General features: G+C 37.6%; 1 protein-coding gene across 1 annotated transcript; it reads right to left on the reverse strand.

The window, feature by feature from the left end:
• Window positions 1–540: 540 nt before the first annotated feature.
• LOC105459402 (doublesex- and mab-3-related transcription factor A2) lies at window positions 541–17,708 on the reverse strand. Its single transcript, XM_011705385.1, has 6 exons — window positions 17,439–17,708; window positions 14,581–14,919; window positions 3,026–3,161; window positions 2,339–2,622; window positions 1,446–1,749; window positions 541–872 (listed from the first exon to the last, which is right to left on the reverse strand). Exons 1-6 carry the CDS (start codon window positions 17,706–17,708, stop codon window positions 541–543), a joined length of 1,665 nt encoding a protein of 554 aa, XP_011703687.1.

Here is a 17,708-nt window from a genome sequence, read left to right on the forward strand (position 1 = left end):
AAAAACAAATAAAAAAAAATTTGAGAAAGGATCTCTCTCACTCATTGTCAGTATAGATGTATTTAAGATATTGTTCTCATCGTTAAAAGATTACGCCTAAATTGCGTATTTCTAAACCAAATTATGCAAATAATAGTGTCAGAAGATTCAAAGTCAACAACGAGAAGAATCATAAGAGACACGACATGCTCGAAGAATATATTATATATTGAATAGCCGATGATCGGAACTGATAAAGATCTCGATAAATATTGTTGATTCTGCCTGAATATGTAATTTCCAATCAAACGAAATCGATCTTAAAACGATCACTTTAATAACGTTGCATTATTATGGTCGGATTAGAATTTGGACTAATCCTTTGTAGCTTTGAACAGCTGATGATGCGTCAAGAAACTGATTAGAATAATTCCTTAAGAACAATTTCACTTTGCGTGCCTATTATTCGGGGCGCAAACAAAGCATACACAAACGAAAGAAAAGAGTTCATTAAGGGACTATCGAAGAGTACGACCAAGTGACGGCGTAATTTTCGTCAGGTCACTCGGAGTAACTGGTCTTATCGCTGGCATCATCGGGACTGGTCTCCCGATAGGCGTCGCCAGTACCATTGGCATGCAGACTCTGGTTGGGCGGTTTGATGACAGTGGGCAGGTAACCGGTACCGGTGTAAGGCGCGGCCAGGAACCGGTGCCGCGTCGACGGTATCGGGGTGGTGCAATACGCAGCGCGGCTCGCGTAAGCCGCCGCCGAGACGGACGCGGCGGACGCCACGGCGGCCGATGCCAGGGCGCCCGCCAGCGGCGAAAACGCCGACTTGGGCTGCAGATTGTCCTCGCAGACCAGCACCTCCATGGCAGACACCACGTCGCCTGCGACACATAGGCAAATTCTCTTTTGTCTTTTCGACAGAGCGTGCCCGCGGCAAAAGTTATGACTTTTCACTATAACGATGACTTACGATTTAATTATTACGAAATATATAATCACGATGAAGTGATAATACATCACTGTGAGAAGAGAGAAGAGAAATCTGGCAAAGAAGACATTAGATCCAGATGGAAAATTTGCAATCACACTTGTGATGTTAATAATGACAATAACTTTATAAAAGATGCAGTCTATCAAATGATAAAATGATAACAAATATCGTATCACCTTGCAAATGAATAATAATTAAAAAATTATATAACTAATAAATATAATTTTAGTCGCAAACGCATACAATTTTCTCGTAACGAAATTGTGAAAACTTTTTTCGCGGTTCAACTCCTTTCGAACGACCAAATGTATAGTTATATATTCTTTCAAATAAACATGAATCAAATTATAAGAATTTTCTAACAATTAAACAACAATACTGTCGATCATAATGTTTTCGAAATAATTTTGTCTTGTGTATGATTAATTTAAAAAATCTCTTGAGAAAAATTAAGGAATCTTACCTTTGCAACGATGAAGAAGCGCTTCGACATCGGCGCGACGTCTTCCAGGGAATACACGCAGCAGAAGGTCTACCGGTGAACGTTGTTGCTGCTGCTGTTGCTGCTGCTGCTGCTGCTGCTGCTGCAACTGCAGTCCGCATGTCTGTTGAATATTCTGCATTTGCATCTGCATCTGAATCTCCCGCGGTTCGGGAATGTGATGATGGTGCTGATGTTGATAGAGCGCCGGCGAGCAATACGCTAGCGAGCTCGCCGTCGGTCCGTAGAGAGGTGCATAAGGAGGGAAGTGCACCGTCGTCGTGGCCTGCAATTGAGCGTATTTTTCGTTTGAGAATTATCGCCCGTATGCGGCGACGGCCTATCATTTTGCATCTTCGAATAAACTTTTTTCCTCCTTTGATGTCACGCCGCGACGCAAGTAAATGTATCGCCTTTTCTAAAGAGAATCTTATTCATTGCAATATTTCTGTGACGATTCTATATATATTACAATTATTACAAAAAATATATACATATATGTATATATACATACATAATCTTTATATTTTATTTTTAAACAGAGTTTAAAGATTACTCTCAATTGCAAGTACAATTAAAACTGCAAAGAGAACTAAAACTTTTACTCAATAATCTCGATACGTTACTAAATTATAAAGATAGCCTCTTTTTGTTAACTTTACATTAATAAGTTGTATAAAAAACAATAGATAATAGAAGAGAAGGGGAGAGGGAGAGAGAGAGAGAGAGAGAGAGAGAGATACATATTATAAAAATTGTGAAGATATTTATAAAGACTTGAGTATCGCTATTATATAATTTTCATTCTCCCAATTATACAACTCATTGTTTATCGTTTTCTTACAGATCTAACAAAAGATCTAAAATGGCAAAACTCTTACAGCTAACGGGGGTAGCGGGGGACTAGGTCTAGGTTGAACCAGATCCACCGGTTGCAAAGTCTGTTGCGTTAGCGGTGGACTGCCACTTTTCCGTAGGCTGAGATTTTCTGGCGCAGGGGTGTCCTCCCTTTGCGGTGTTAAGGCGGGTGTCAGCGGTGGAGTATGCGTCGGACTCTGCGACCCCGGTTCCGGACTGCCCTCCTCGGAATCGTTCAGGCTATTAGTGCGCTTTCTCGCCGTCGCTTCGGATTCCGGTATTCCTGACGACGTCGACACCACTGTAATATTTGTCACTTCATCGAGGAACTTTATATAAAGAATTTAATGGTTCGAAATTGATTCGAATAATCGGAATACTGAGATCGCAATTATTATTGCAGTTAGTAAATATCCGAATAGAAGCAAGTCAGTATTACTAACGTTTATCATGTATAATTTTTACTAACAATAAGTATTAGGAATTCGATACACTTGCGTGATAAGCATTTAACATTTTGTTGTAATTATTATACTATCATGTTGTGTAACGTACATTGCTTATCGTACATAACGTGAATCTGCGAGTAAAAATTCTTAAATAATTTTATTTATATCTTTTATTTAATTTTATCTACATCTTTGTGTACCTTGAGAGACTTCGTAGTAAGAAAAAGATAAAAAAAATATATTTAACAGTTTTACCTAATGAACGATCGGTTCGTAATTCGCCACCCGAATCAGAATCACGATCATCCTCATTGCCTGTATCGCTGGTCGACAAAATCGTCGTATTTTCGGAGATCCTAGGTCGCTTCAAGCCTGAAATAGAACGCGGAATCTTTTCTTGAAAAGCTTTAGCAAAGTAACAAAATCCTAAGAGCGAGTATATCGCTGTTCTACTATGCTAGATTCTTCTTGGTCTTTCTGCAATAAAAAATTGCGATTTGTTGGAAATATATTATAAGTAGGAAATAACACAACATATGTGCGCGTGTGCGCGCACAGTCTAAAAGTATCTTTGGCAATACTAATAAAAGTAAAGCAGGATACAGAACTCTCGAGGGCGTCGTTACAGCACGCGCGTATGCACGTGCACGACGTAGGTACTATTAAGGCGTCGGCAATGCATGAAAGAATCCCGTTGGGTTGGTCGCGCTTAGGAGAAGGTGAAAGTCTCTCTGACCGCTCGTTAAAAAGTTTAACCGTTCGTTTATTAGCAAGGGAGAGATTGATAGGCCAGGGGAAATGTAGCCAGAGCGATTATACGCGAACGGTTTCTCTCTCTTCACCCCCTTATCACCCCCTTAACCCGCCCTCTTATACTCATATACGAGCGCGCCCTTTGCGTGCCCGTTTAACCACGAGAGTCTTTATCGTGCTCTTAACTGCTATTTCTGCATTTAGTAGATTATCTGGATTTTCTCGATTACGTGGATCGCTGAACATGCGATTTGTCGATCGGCAGCAATTAGTTAATTTTAATTACAATATACACATTTTTGTTTCAATTTGTTTTGTGTCAGACTTTTTCTTCTGCGAGAAAATTCTGATCTGACGACAATTGATTAAAAATATTTTCGCTAAATAATATTCTCCTTCTGCTGGCAAAAATTTCTTCTTATACTTATAACTTACTCTTTAGCTAAAGTTTGTGATTAATATTTATAATTCGCCTTAATTATCGCTAATTAATTTCGCCTCATTTAATCGATTTATTTCGACGACACTGAATAACATTATAGATATATGTGTATGCACACATATTTTTTCTTTTTTAAGCGCGAAAGAGTGACGTTCCTCGCAGGATACCGAGGGAAAATTCCGCAGCAGGATACAGCTCTTTGCCCCGCCTCCGGCGTGGCATCTAGATAATAACATTAATAATTGACATCCGAGGACGTCAAAGGAAAGGAATGCAATATCGAGAGCCCACGTTAATGTAGCTGCTGGCGCAGCAAGAGGATTCTTAAACCCTCAACGTGTCCCTGAGATACGTTTGTATAAGTGTTGCACACACACGCGCTTAGGCTTCACTCCCGTAGAAATCGCCGGTAGATATTACAGGCACACAGACCGTTATTAAAATATCATTCTTTCATCACCCCTCGGTATCAACCCCTCTGGCTTTCGACGTACCTACGTGTCATCTCACACGACGTTGAAATTCCTATCCCTTTTATTTGTAACCTTCGTAAAGTCTGGTGATGGAGTAACCAAATGCATATCTGTCGGATCACCTTGAAGGTGTCAAGTATCTGTGCTGTATCTTTTTTAACATACACAACAAGATGTTTTAGGCAATGTCGTTAAAATGCTGTTACAGCTCGTCAATGTTCTTGAGTCGTAAACTATATACATGAATTTGATCCAATAATTTGTAAATAAAAATAATATCGTGAAAAATTTCGGATATCTTGTACGAGTTTTTTCAAAGTGTTCCCTAGTAGTCTAAGCTCCAGCTTACGAAAGTGCCTGTCTTCAATCAATGACGGGAAAGGTGAGAAAAATGAGACGCTGTGTCCCCGCCCTTTGGACGGGATGGGAAGTAACGTGACTCAATACTGGGGAACACAGTATCGCGAACAGGAATCTCTCTCTCCTCTTTCCTCATCTCCCTTATACTTGTCTTGTATTTCAAGAAGGGTGTGTGTGCAATTTATTGTAATCTCTCCTGTTTTGATCTAACTTTTCTTAGATATCTTCCGACGCGGGGCAACCATATACATATACACGGAGAGAATTTTTTTTTTTAAATTTACTCTGCAAATCATGTTAATTGTGGGACAATATAATATTTAGGCAAATTTTGCTGTGCACTACAATAAATTTTACTGTATTTTACTACTGTCAAATTTATTGTAGTGCACAGTAAAATTTTCCTAAATACTATATTGTCCCACAATTAACCAAATCACGCATGATTTGCAGGGTAAATTTAAAAAAAAATTCTCTCCGTGTACCTAGCATGTATTTTGATACGCGAGAAGTTAATAAAATTCGTTGCGTCGGAATAGAGAAGCGCCGTGACATCAGGCTGAATATATACCTGTCGATGACTGTATTTGATGAAGAAATGTCGCCGGAACTTAACTTCATGTTTTTTACAAACAATAAGGTGCAGAGAAGAACGTTGAGAAAGGGAGAGAGAGAAGGACCGATGAAAATTTTACTGATGACTAATCTTTCCTCATGTCGGTAACTACACTAAATTTTAAGGGGGAAAGAACCAAATTCGGTCGAGGTTAGATATTGCTTGTCCGAGATCTTCAATTTTTCTTCAAATATTTAAAATTCAGCTATACTGTTAATTGCGCGCCGATTACTGTCGATCTTTAAAAGCGCAATTACAACTTAAAGCTAAAATAATATCACATATTAAATTAATTTTCAATTCGATGATGGTGCTACAAGCATTCTGGAATATTGTAAAAAACTTATTGCGAAAAGTATTACTCATGTCAGTCAAGATCTGAACCTGGAATTTCCCGATCCTATTCGGGAAATATACATATATGATCGACCTTGTTTGAAATTATTGTTAGATTAAATTTTATAATGTATATTATTTCTAACTTGTGTCAGACCGAATGCAAATATACTATATAGTATAATATTAAACTTTTTGGGAAAACGTTATAACGAGAAATATAATTATTTATATTACAAATAATTACAATACATTATTTTATTTTTTTCACTATTTAATTAGAAAATAATTACAAATTTAATTGTCATTTAAAACTTTATCATTTTGTTTCTCTTTCGATTCTTTCATCTTATCGACCACGGCACACATTTGTCTCCTGCATTAATTTATCAATTTGATAGTTATCTTTACAATAAGTTACAATAAACAACTTTTAACGTTAAAAAGAAAAACGATCACGTTTGATCGTGCACGCGGATCACCGATCATGCACAGTACATACTTGTCACAGACAGCTCCGTCAACCCTGCACACATTCTTATCGTGGTGGCTCAGAAATAGCGATTAATTAGACGTGCTTGACGATGTACATACGAGTGAAGCTCGCACGCGGATCTCTCTGGTTCTCTCTTGACCGACGATGACAAGATGCACTCGAAGCAGATACACGCGCGCACAACTAGCGGCGACGACGGCGGGTGTTGTTGTAGGTCTACGCCCTAACCTGCGGCGGCATGGCGTATCAGCACACGGTGGAGACAGACGCGGACAATGGAATCATGCGAGGACAATACCGAATAATTTAGAATGGCACATAGATATTGGGAGAAGCTTCGGCCTACGAGACGGCGCGGCGGCGGCGCATAATAGAGAATAGGAGTAATAGGACACAGCCTGCGGGGCAACTGTGGAGGACACGAAACATCCCTATAAATTAGGCTTAGGCGAAACGAGCCTAACCAACGATCGAATTTCGCAACGCTTCTCGATACAAATCTTTTTTCCTCCTACTTCTGGTACAAGATTTAAGATTTAAGATTGAAGGGGTACGTTTCTACAACGATTTCATTTTGGAGCGTTAGATTTTTCTGCAGCTTGCAGAGGAAATCAGCTATCTCGTATCTCGTTGTTATTTCTTTACTCCAATATCGAGAAAGAAGTCAACATGAAAAAAATTGAAATATAATCATCTCTGGACATTTAGCCATGCGTTAAAAAGTGTCCAGATATTGATTCAGCTGTTTTACAGACAGTTCTTTATTTTTGTTCATAATTTCTGTGCTATTTTCTCGAATGCCTTAACAGAATCTTCTAGTATACAAATTTTACGTTCGCCAGTTTCGGATCTCAAAATTATGCGAGAGAGACGGAGGCTATAAATTATCAGTTCCTATTGTTCGTATAAGCTCGTAAACTATAACTGCGGAGGGTGTACGTGAAACTCGGAAACGCTTTCTCTTTCTTTCGTCGCTCATGCGTTTGATGAACGGTTTTTATGATTGATGTTAATTTCGGGAAGCTATTAAATTACAGCTGTATATAAGAATAATTTACGAAAGTTTTTCTATTATCTAATCTAATATATAATTTAGCTTTTATGGTTCAAGAATTTTGTATATACTTGCAGTTAATGTATAAATGCATTAAATTTATAATATATGTAGAAAGAGAGCAAGAGAGCGCACTGCGCGCAACAGCAGCAGCAGTTTGTAGACTCAAGCCCCAAAACGGGATCCAAGCACTGAAAAAAAGACTCTCATTATTACGTGTCGATACGCTCAGAAAATAGCAGCGTTCGATCTGTCGCGCAAAAATGACCCGGCCAAATCAAGGGCTGAGGTACGAGAGTTCGAAGAAAAGGCAAGTTCCTTATCAAACACGAAAATAGAGAAAGAGAGAAGAAAAGAGAGAGAGACGCGAGACGTGCGGGCCGGGAGAAAGAGCTCTTCAGCCTGCACGGCAGCAACAGCGAGCAACAGCCCGATCAGTCATTAAATCGTCGCGATTCCCTTTTATTTCCAAGCCTGCCGCCCTTCCCCCCTCCCCCTCCCTCACTCTCTCTCTCTCTCTCTCTCTCTCTCTCTCTGTATGTGTGCGTGCGCGTACATATCTGTATGTATATGTATGCGTGAGAGTAGCGCTTTATAGCGTTCATGTGTTTTTGTGAAAAGGGTGAATATGACCACGGGATGGTTGTGTGTATGTACATCCCGGGATATATGATGGATAGGGTAAGAGCTGAGGGAGAGAGAAAAAGGTATAAAAGGGTAGGAAGCACAGAAAGGACGAGAGAGAGAGAGAGAGAGAGAGAGAGAGAGAGAGAGAGAGAGAGAGAGAGAAAGAGAAGGGGTAGAGGGACGAGAACGTTGGAGAGCGATCGGGCGTAACGTTTTTAATTGTTTCGCGCCCAGTCGCCTTTTGTTTTGGCGTTTATGCCTCGTAAACGTTTGCCAAGCATGCTCTCTGAGTGTAGTAGTAGGCTTCCTCGGGAGAGAGTGGGTGCGACTCGCCCTCCCTTCCCATCCCGTCGCTTCCATTTCCTCGCTACAGGGGTTTCTTCGAGAGCTCGTCCTTCAGCACCGCGTCTCGTTTCTATTTTCCGAGGAATATAACATCAGATCGTTAGTTTTTTTTCTTTTTAAGTCCGTTGTGCGTTGAATCTATACGACGGCTTTCATGCTCGTCAGAATGTTCGCATGTTTTACGTTCGCGATGTCTTCTAGGCTGCCATGTTGTTGCATATCGAGAAAGATTTGCAATCGATGCCGGTGAGCCGTTAATATATATTCACAATCATTTCTTGAATGCACCAATCTTTAATTCTTTGTACATGTTTAACGTGTAAATCTTTTTTTAAATTATGATTAGTTTTGGAAATATTTATGAGAAATTATGATAAAAATATTAATGTTGTAATATTCAGGCTTGGGAAGTAACTCGTTACTTATTATAACAAAGTTACAGTTAAAGTTACATTTTTCAGTAACTGTAACTTAACTTTATTACTTTTTTTCCTCTTCATGACTATAACTTAACTTAGTTACAATTTTTTTGGGTAACTAGTAAAATTTAATAATTACTTTCATAATTATACTTATTAACTTACAATTAGTAACTCTCTCAATCTTGGTAATATTCACATTTATAATCTTTCTAATTAGAGGTGTACGTACATATAGTCATGCAATCAAGATAACTAAATATAAGAAGCAAATATATATTTGCCGTACTTTGATAATTGAGAAAAAAAAACGTTAGTTTTTTTATGTCAATCAAGCATCTTGTGTGAACGTACATTCCCCTCCTAAATTAATTAAGTCGACTGGATCGAATGGCCCTTTTATGCTCGCGAAAGTAACCGAAGGGCGAAGCCTCTGCTATCGTTGGAGTGTCTGATTTCCATCGTTTTTTTTCTTTTCTCGAGAGGGCTAACGTGGCTTCCGAAGATTTTAATCGCTGTTTATCGAAATTAGGTTACAGGTTGAATTAGCCGTGAGATACGGAAATATTTTTGAAATTTTGATCAATTTTTAAAAAGACTGGAACACAAAAAAGTGTTTGGCTGTTCTAGATTACACAAAAGTTAATAAACAATTATAAATAACATGTAGATGCACTTTATCTTATTTCTGCATACCATTGTAATTACTGATATGTACATCAGATCAGATCAATAAGTTGTAATAATTTTTCAACAACTTTTTTTTCTACTATTTTCTTCGGTTAATAATTTTCAAATATCTTGAAACGCTGAACACAACTTGACAACCGCTCAGCATATCTCTATATCATTCTGTATCTCCATACCTGAAGAGGTGTAGCTTTTATACTCGTTTTGTATTCACACCGAGTTACCAGCATAAAATCACGTTCAAGATGATATTTAGCGACATTCCCGCGGATCTTGTATCGATCAACAAAGATCGAGCTGTCAAGGCTCTCCATACCGCCAGCGATCCTAGGGGAATCCGACAGAGCAGAGAGGAACGTAGTCGGAACGCTGGTAGAAGTTTTGTTCAAACACTCTTAAATACGTGCTCCTTCGGCGGCGTTGCACGTGTACGTGCATTCGACCCCGAGAGCGGGTACACCTATGCAAATAGGTAAGATCAGGCCCGGCCTTACTTATCTGTCCGCGTTTGTGTTCCCCGAAGTCCCGCTTACTCTTTGCAAACAATGTTGCCAGGCACGTCGTAAGTATCCGTGCTAGTCGACGACGCGCTCTCTCTCTCTCTCTCTCTCTCTCTCTCTCTCTCTGCTTTATTCTGACTTTGAATTTGATTACTTAAATCGTATTTACTTTGTCAAGTTAAGTTTCTGCTCGTGCGTATATATACTTGGGGATCGCAAATCGATATATAATGGATGATCGATTAACGGCTTCGGTTCCGTTATTAATTCTTTATAGTTACAACTAAACATTTTTTTCTAAAGATTAGATAATCTTATTTTTCTTTGATCACAAATTCTAATAAAGCAATATGTACATATATTGTGAACTTTATATTAAAGAAAAAAGTAGTCTTATTGCTGATTTTTGCTTTTTAATTTGTAATCATGTATGACCTTGTATTATAATTCAATTTTTATGTAAAATTCATACGTTTATTACTTCAATCCGAGAGTATAATTAAAAAGTTATTCTTGTTATAGACTGTCTCATTAGACTAACAAAACTAAGTTCAAAAACGGTATCATTTCTTAATTGATTTGCGCAACAAATTTGAATTACAAAATTTAAGCAGATGAGCTTTTGATATGGATTTTAGAGAAATCTATAATGCGATCGAAATCTTTCTTACACCGCTCGTGACGTTTGTTCCCCATTGAAGACACGCCGCGTGAATTCACACGAGCGCGAATGCAAGGAGAATCCAAGGAGTGCAGGGGGACGTATTACAGTGGGGACGAAATAATTTCCTGGTGTCCTCCGCAGTCACGAAGGACGAAGAACGGAAGCGAACTGGTCTTTCACAAAGTTTCTTGGACACTCGAAGAAGCTTCTCCCTCTCCTGCGAGAAATTGCCGGATAATGGTCCCCGGTAGACGGAGCGACCAAGTGATCCTTACGGGATAAAGGGTGTGTCGCACACGTACGTACAAAAGGCGCCTGCCGCGTGCGTGTGTGCACCGGTTCCTACAAAGCCTCCCTGCTCCTCCCTGCTCCTTCTTACTTCTCCTTGCTCCTCCTTACTCCTCCCTACTCCTCCATACAGAATCTTAACGGAAAGACCAAATCTCTACATCGTCCTTTTCGACGTAATGATTGCGCCGTGTGGCGCTTCGCCCTTTGCTACGCGAAGCCCACCCTCTCGTGTATTTCGTTGCTCGTAAATGTCAGTTAATATAATCGACTCATGAATAACTCGAAACTATTCATGCAACTATTCAGCAATTATCGTGCCATACATGCAATTACGTAAAAGTCAAGTTTATTGTCGTGAACATTATTTACATATATCTAACAATAAGAGTTCTATTTTTATTCAAATTTAAAAATAAAAGCTAAAAATAAAGGCGACCTCTGTATGTGCCGAATTTGATAATATTTATAATAACGTACAGGTGTGTCCAATCATTTCAGATACAATCGTGATAAATTGTCAACTAATGAGTTTTTAAAAATAAACGTATTATGTCAGATACATGTGTTCGGATAGCACACGAAAGAAAATCGCGAGAATTTGAGTAAAGAACATTAACTTTATTTTCATCACATATCGCACAAAAAAATTATCAAAACGAAAGTAACAATGATGACGAAAAGATTCAAATAAAAAAAACCTTGACCTTTCGCTGAAATTTTCTCCGTTTTAAAGAAAGAGATCCATACTTTTTTTTTGTAAAGTCACGAGTATCCGTTTCTTTAGCATTAAGTATAAAGGAGTGGATATCTCTTTTTCCCGTTCGCGATATAATGGGGGCTCGTCGAGTTTCTCTCCTCTACCGAGAGTACACCCACCCACTTGGTAGCAAGCAACCTCGTGATCTCTCCGACCTACTCAGAGAAAGAGAGAGAGAGAGAGAGAGAGAGTGTGCGTGTGTGTGTACATGCGCGCGCGCGCGCGCTAGCGACTAACTCGGAATCCCCCGCGGTCGAAGGCACTGGTCCGAGAAATTCAATTACTGCTAAACTTCTCGACCGGAGACTCCTCGATTCTATACTAGTGTAAGCATCTCTGTTTCGAAGATCCACCAGAAAGACATCTTACGTATCTCCCTCGTCTCACAGGTACGCGCAGTACATTTGGGATCGTAATTGAAACCAGGTGTACGCGAAGGGTTTCCTTATAGTGACGAGACAGTACTTTTGTTATTTTTTTGTGATTTTCATTATTTTTAACGACACTGATTTATTGTACCAACAATCAATATTTGTAAAATCGAGTTGGGCCAGCAGATTAACAAATCAATAGATATCGATATAAATAATTTTACAGTAAACTAACTTTTCTAATAATAAAGATAGTAAATTGAGAATTTACACCAGGTTACCTTCACTATATATGTAATCTACGATTAAAGTAAAAGCTAAACTTTTTATTTTTTCATTTTTTAATTTTTCTTTTCCAAATAAACTTTAGTTTAGCAAGCGCTGAATTTATAATAAGCATGTATTATGAATTCGATATATTAAAAAAAAATGTTAAAAATGAAAAGATGAGGAAAGAGACATTCCAATTCGGTGAATGAAACAAACATTATCACGAAACACATCTACAGATATTAATTCATAAATCTTAAAATAGCGAGTAAATTTGTGTAACAAAAAATTGTTGATTTATTAATTTATTGATGTGTAATTTCATATATCAGTATTAAATTAAAAAAGCGTCAAATCTGTCACTTTCTTCTAGATCTAGAAATTTATGCAACAAGGGATATGATAGACTCTAATCCAAATTTCCTAATTACTTCTGGAAAGTAGAGAACGTTTTTCCTTTCGACCTTTTCATTTTTTCTCATTGGCAACAGAATCCGTGTTCTGTAAAGAATCGCGGAAACATCTCCCCTCGTAAGAAAAAAATGTTCGCTCATGATATTCTTCGTCGACATCGTTTGCCCTTTTTTGCACGCTTTGAATTTGGAAAGCCTGGAAGGCGATCACTATCAACCCTCCTTATCTTCTTCGTTTCTTTCTTGCTCTCTACGTGATATAATCGGGTACTCTGTGATATACCATAGAAAGCACATAGAGCTTATAATAAAAATTGCATACAGCGCCAAAAATGCTTGCACAAAAATAAAGACAAATGTTAATTTTTTCATGCAATTTGAGATACGCGTAAGATACGCATAAGATTTAGTAATGTATAATTCTTTTAGATAGTAAATTAGATTCTTATTTTACTATTAAGTTATTATTATTTACGTATAAATATGTGATTCAAAATATTATCTAGATTTCCCCAAAATAGTGTTATTACTTAAACAATCGAGCGAAAGAAGTGAAAAAAGACGATTTGCATTAGTAAAGGGTAAAAACATATGGTCGAGCAATTAAATGGATCGTTCTGCACACTTATTGCAAGTGCAAGTGCTGAATGGACACGCGTGTAACGAAATATCACGATGCAGGTAGATTTTAATAACCGTAACTATATATTTGCAATGCGAACGCAACGAAGGGCAATCTCTTTCGAACGTCACTGCCAGAGGTAACAATAAAGTGCGATATGAGCGATAGAAAAGCGCTACATAGAGTGTTCGTAACAAACCGATAATCGATTACAACTGCACTGAAATAAAGTGATGTCGGTCGACAAAAAAGAAAGAAAGAAAAAAAGAAAGAAAGAAAGAAACTAAACCCGATGTGAGTAGAAACGCATATTCCGGATACAAATATCTTTACCGTACATTTACTATACTAATCCTTTTGCGATTTAATTCTAACTTTCTTTCGTTTGTCTAAATGAGAAATGCGTTATGCGTGTAAAGTGAAGTGAGTATCTGAAACGAATATAACGAAAGATTCTAACATTCAATATAGTATACAATGGACTAAATATACAAAAGTGTACGTTGAGAGATATCTCTTGTTAAAACAGAACTGAATGAGCTGGCGAATTTGTCCTTGTTGTTGACACGCAAAATAAGGTGTCAGCAAGGTGTCAGAAATTTATCAGAGGAGCTAGAGCGCGCTTGAGTATATACATAGTAGACAAGTGTAAACGCGTACATACTGTACAACTGATCGTTTATAATATCGTTATACAGAGCAAGAACGAGTCGTCGTTTTGGAAAAGAAATTCGCGGAAGAACGAACGAAAGGGTCGAGCGTGAACGAGAGAATTAAAAGCCGCCACTAACGAGTACGACTTTTGCTTCGAGTGGCATTTGAGTATAATAAGGGCCCGCGAGCTTGTGACCATTATTTACTTAACAACATTATGGCCTGCGGCCACTTGCCCTACTTAAGGCGTGGTACGCACGTTCTTAATAGGCACTCGTGTGGCACAACTCACGTGTGTGCCAAACGCACATGCGCGCCCGCTTCTTAGTCGCGTGCCGCCGATTATTATTGCGCTCGTATATATCGAGCTTTTGCTAAATAGCGACACTCTACTTCCTTCTCCGCTCTGAGAGCACTCTACTCGTATGTTCAAAACTAAAAATCAAAGATATTATGCTTTGCAGAGACAGAGAAACGTTGTGTTTAACGACGCGTTTGCGCATGCGCCTGTTATATTTTATAGTTATACATTTACAATTAACTAGAAAATTTTGATAATTGTTTGAGAGATTGGTTGAAGAGTAAAGTTTGACAAGAAAGAAAAGGTCAGATCTTTTTTTAAACTACAGAGTAATATAATTCACGCTTACCGACGACAGCATCATTCTTTTCGACCTTGGATTGCCGGTATTCGTCCTGGGTGGATCTTTTTCTCGGTAGGAGACCACATTCCGCAGGCTGCTGTTGGTGCTGAAGCTGCGTCTGGATATGTGCGGCAGCGGCGGCGGCGGCCGCCGCGGCTGCCGCGGGTATCGCGAGACCCGCCGGACTCGCTACGTGCGCCGGGTGCGGGGGCGGGCTACCAGCTGGCGTCGCACCAGCGGCCGCCGCCGGTAGAACGGGGGCAGTATTGCAGCTGCCGGCATTGTATTGCAATTGGAGGCCCAATTCGCGCGCTTCGCTTTCTTCCTGGGCCTGTTGCCGCCTCAGCGCGACCTGAAACATTTTGTTTGTCGCTTCAGGATGATTGAAGATGACAAGCATTATGTCAAATTCGCTAATATATTGATTAAATATTTAGTGAAACCAAGTTGTAGTAAAATATTTTATGTATAACAAATAATATCCTCTTTGATAGTATATACATCGCGCGCGTAATTGAATGTTCTTATATTCCTATATAAAAAATATATGTTGTAATGTCATTATTTATTTTGAAATCTTGTCATCGCAAACCGTGCAGGTTACAAATTTTATATAGTAGAATTTCTCTCATACATTACAAGCACGTGAGAAGATCACAATTGTGTATTTTGATTATTCTATTGGAGAAAGCTAAGTATTTGCAGAAAAAGGATATTGAAATTCCAAACAAAATCGAATTAGGTCGAATATAATCCACGATCATATCGACGGTACTCGGAAACGAACTCTCAAGTGTATAATGTATAATATTACAATTCTCTCTCTCTCTCTCTCTCTCTCTCTCTCTCTCTCAATTTTGTTATACGACTTAATAATTGTATCCATGATTTGACGGCACTTATTCAATTTATAGTTATACCCGCGTCTATAAATTAGAACAACTGTCAATAATAGTTTATAGAGGAAAGCAGGATAATCGAATTAATGTATTTATTATACATATATAAAATAAATGCATAGCTTATCTTCAATAAAGATATTCGGATACAAGTAATTTGAACGACATATGTGTAATAACACGTTGATTGCAACAAACAATGCAAAGACGGTGAAACAAAATGATGAGAGAATCAAATTAAAATTATAAATATTTGGTTCTCCAAAAGAAATAATAGAGTAGTATTAATAAAATTCGAATTAGCGATTAATTTAAAAAATTCAATTAAATATTTCGTCGATCTTTGGTTCATTCTCTGACTCTATTTACCCGTTGTTACAATAATTATGAAATTTTAATACATTTGATATCATATTATTGTATTAACAATCAATTTAAAAAAATACTTTCTATCTCAATTTTTAACATCACACATATATCTATAATACATCTCAATACTAACATTTTTATCGAAATTTAAACAACAAACTATTATCAAAGATATATATATATATATATATATATATATATATATAGAGCAATAGATTGTAAGATTCAAGCATCTTTTTTAATATTTTACAAAATGTTATCTTATTCGCAAATTTCCTATACTCTTCTCATATTAAAAAAAAATTCACAAATCAATATAATTTCAGGAAATTAAAATAATATGCACCCGTGTTGCGCTACAGATATACATATAAAAATAGATAAAATTTGTTTATATTTATTCGCGATAATACAAATGATCACAACTAACAAATGTCCATTAACGTCTTCTCTCTTTTGCGTTTATTTAAAATATAATTACGAAGTTATATACGCGCTGGAATATTTTGCATTTTATATGCGCCGATAGTTTTCCCAAGTTTACAAGACACAAGTAGGGGAGACCGGGGACAAAAATAACAGGATATAGTTGTAACATCGTGAATATTTTTAAAACTATAATAGATATATGTATGCGGCGATGAGGTAAAAATCATTAGACAAATCGACATTGATTTGTTAGTTCCTTATCGGTCCACACGAAACGTGCACGTATGCAGGAGCAAAAAATACTTTCTTCATTCGTCAAGTAAGTTTTATTATATGCACAAAATCTAAAATATTTTTGTTTTTTAATGGTTGGAAGTTATAACGTATTATTTAAAAAGGTTTTAGTGATCATTTATGTTGAAGATTTGCATATTTTAATTGATTTTCATCTATACACATATATTTACACATATATTTATTTTGAAACTTTATTTCGGACTATGAAATATCATTGGGGAACAATTGTAACATCGATGCCTAGAGACGGTTGTATAGCGTTATAATTGTCTCCGGATTTGCTTGGTTTTATAGTATTTAAGTCTTTTTTTCACAATATTATTTGAACTTATTAGAAAGAAAAAGAGCTTTTTTACGGTTTTATATAGATTTTGTCCTTTTTGTTTTATTATAGTTAATTTTATTAAATATATATTATATATATATCCATATAACATTGACATATATGATTATAAATAATTGTATTGCATAAAACTTAATAAATAGCTATAAGTGTTTACTTATAAATAATATAATACAATCGTCCCCCTCTACTGTTACAACCCACCCTGATGGGGCTGGAGACAGTTGTAACAGTATTCCTCATAGTGTTTAAACAGTATAATAACTTTTTTCCTTGTTACATTACAAGATTGAACACAAGAAAATTTTGTACTTAAATAAATTCTACATCTAAAGATACGGGTTTTTTTAAACGTAAATATGCTAATTTAACTGTTATAAGACTTTAAATTCAAAATGTTACTTTTGTCCCCGGTCTCCCCTAAAATCCCGCATGGTAGGAAAAACTGCATGCGTTTTCAAAACCATTAAAACGTTGTGCCGTATTTGAAAATGACATATTTGCCGCATACAGCAGATTCCCAGAGAATCTTACCTGAGCAGCCATCACACGTTGCCTCTCGGCTATAAGGGTGCACTTGGCACACACGCAATCCCGCCATCGGCAATAGCGCTTATGCCCTTTGAGCGCGGACACGACTCCGTGATTACGACATCGCGCACACTTGGGGGTCCGCTGATATCTCTCGGCACTGGCGCGCAGGAAAAATGCGGCCGGTAGCACATGATGTTGCTGCTGCTGTTGCTGATGTTGCATCAGTTGGCCCACATCGACTCCTAGACCGACGCCGCGGGGTAGCGACAT

Source organism: Wasmannia auropunctata, unplaced genomic scaffold, assembly GCF_000956235.1.
Source record: "Wasmannia auropunctata unplaced genomic scaffold, wasmannia.A_1.0 LD334196.1, whole genome shotgun sequence".
NCBI classification, from domain to species: domain Eukaryota; kingdom Metazoa; phylum Arthropoda; class Insecta; order Hymenoptera; family Formicidae; genus Wasmannia; species Wasmannia auropunctata.

Bases quoted from the DNA above. Each gene is read 5' to 3' on its own strand.
- LOC105459402 (XM_011705385.1), bottom strand. From the start codon at position 17,708: ATGTCGCTACCCCGCGGCGTCGGTCTAGGAGTCGATGTGGGCCAACTG. The intron at 2,623-3,025 runs GTAAAACTGTTA...CAAATATTACAG, and splicing joins ACGAACCGATCGTTCATTAG to TGGTGTCGACGTCGTCAGGA. The intron at 1,750-2,338 runs GTTTTGCCATTT...GCTCAATTGCAG, and splicing joins TACCCCCGTTAGCTGTAAGA to GCCACGACGACGGTGCACTT.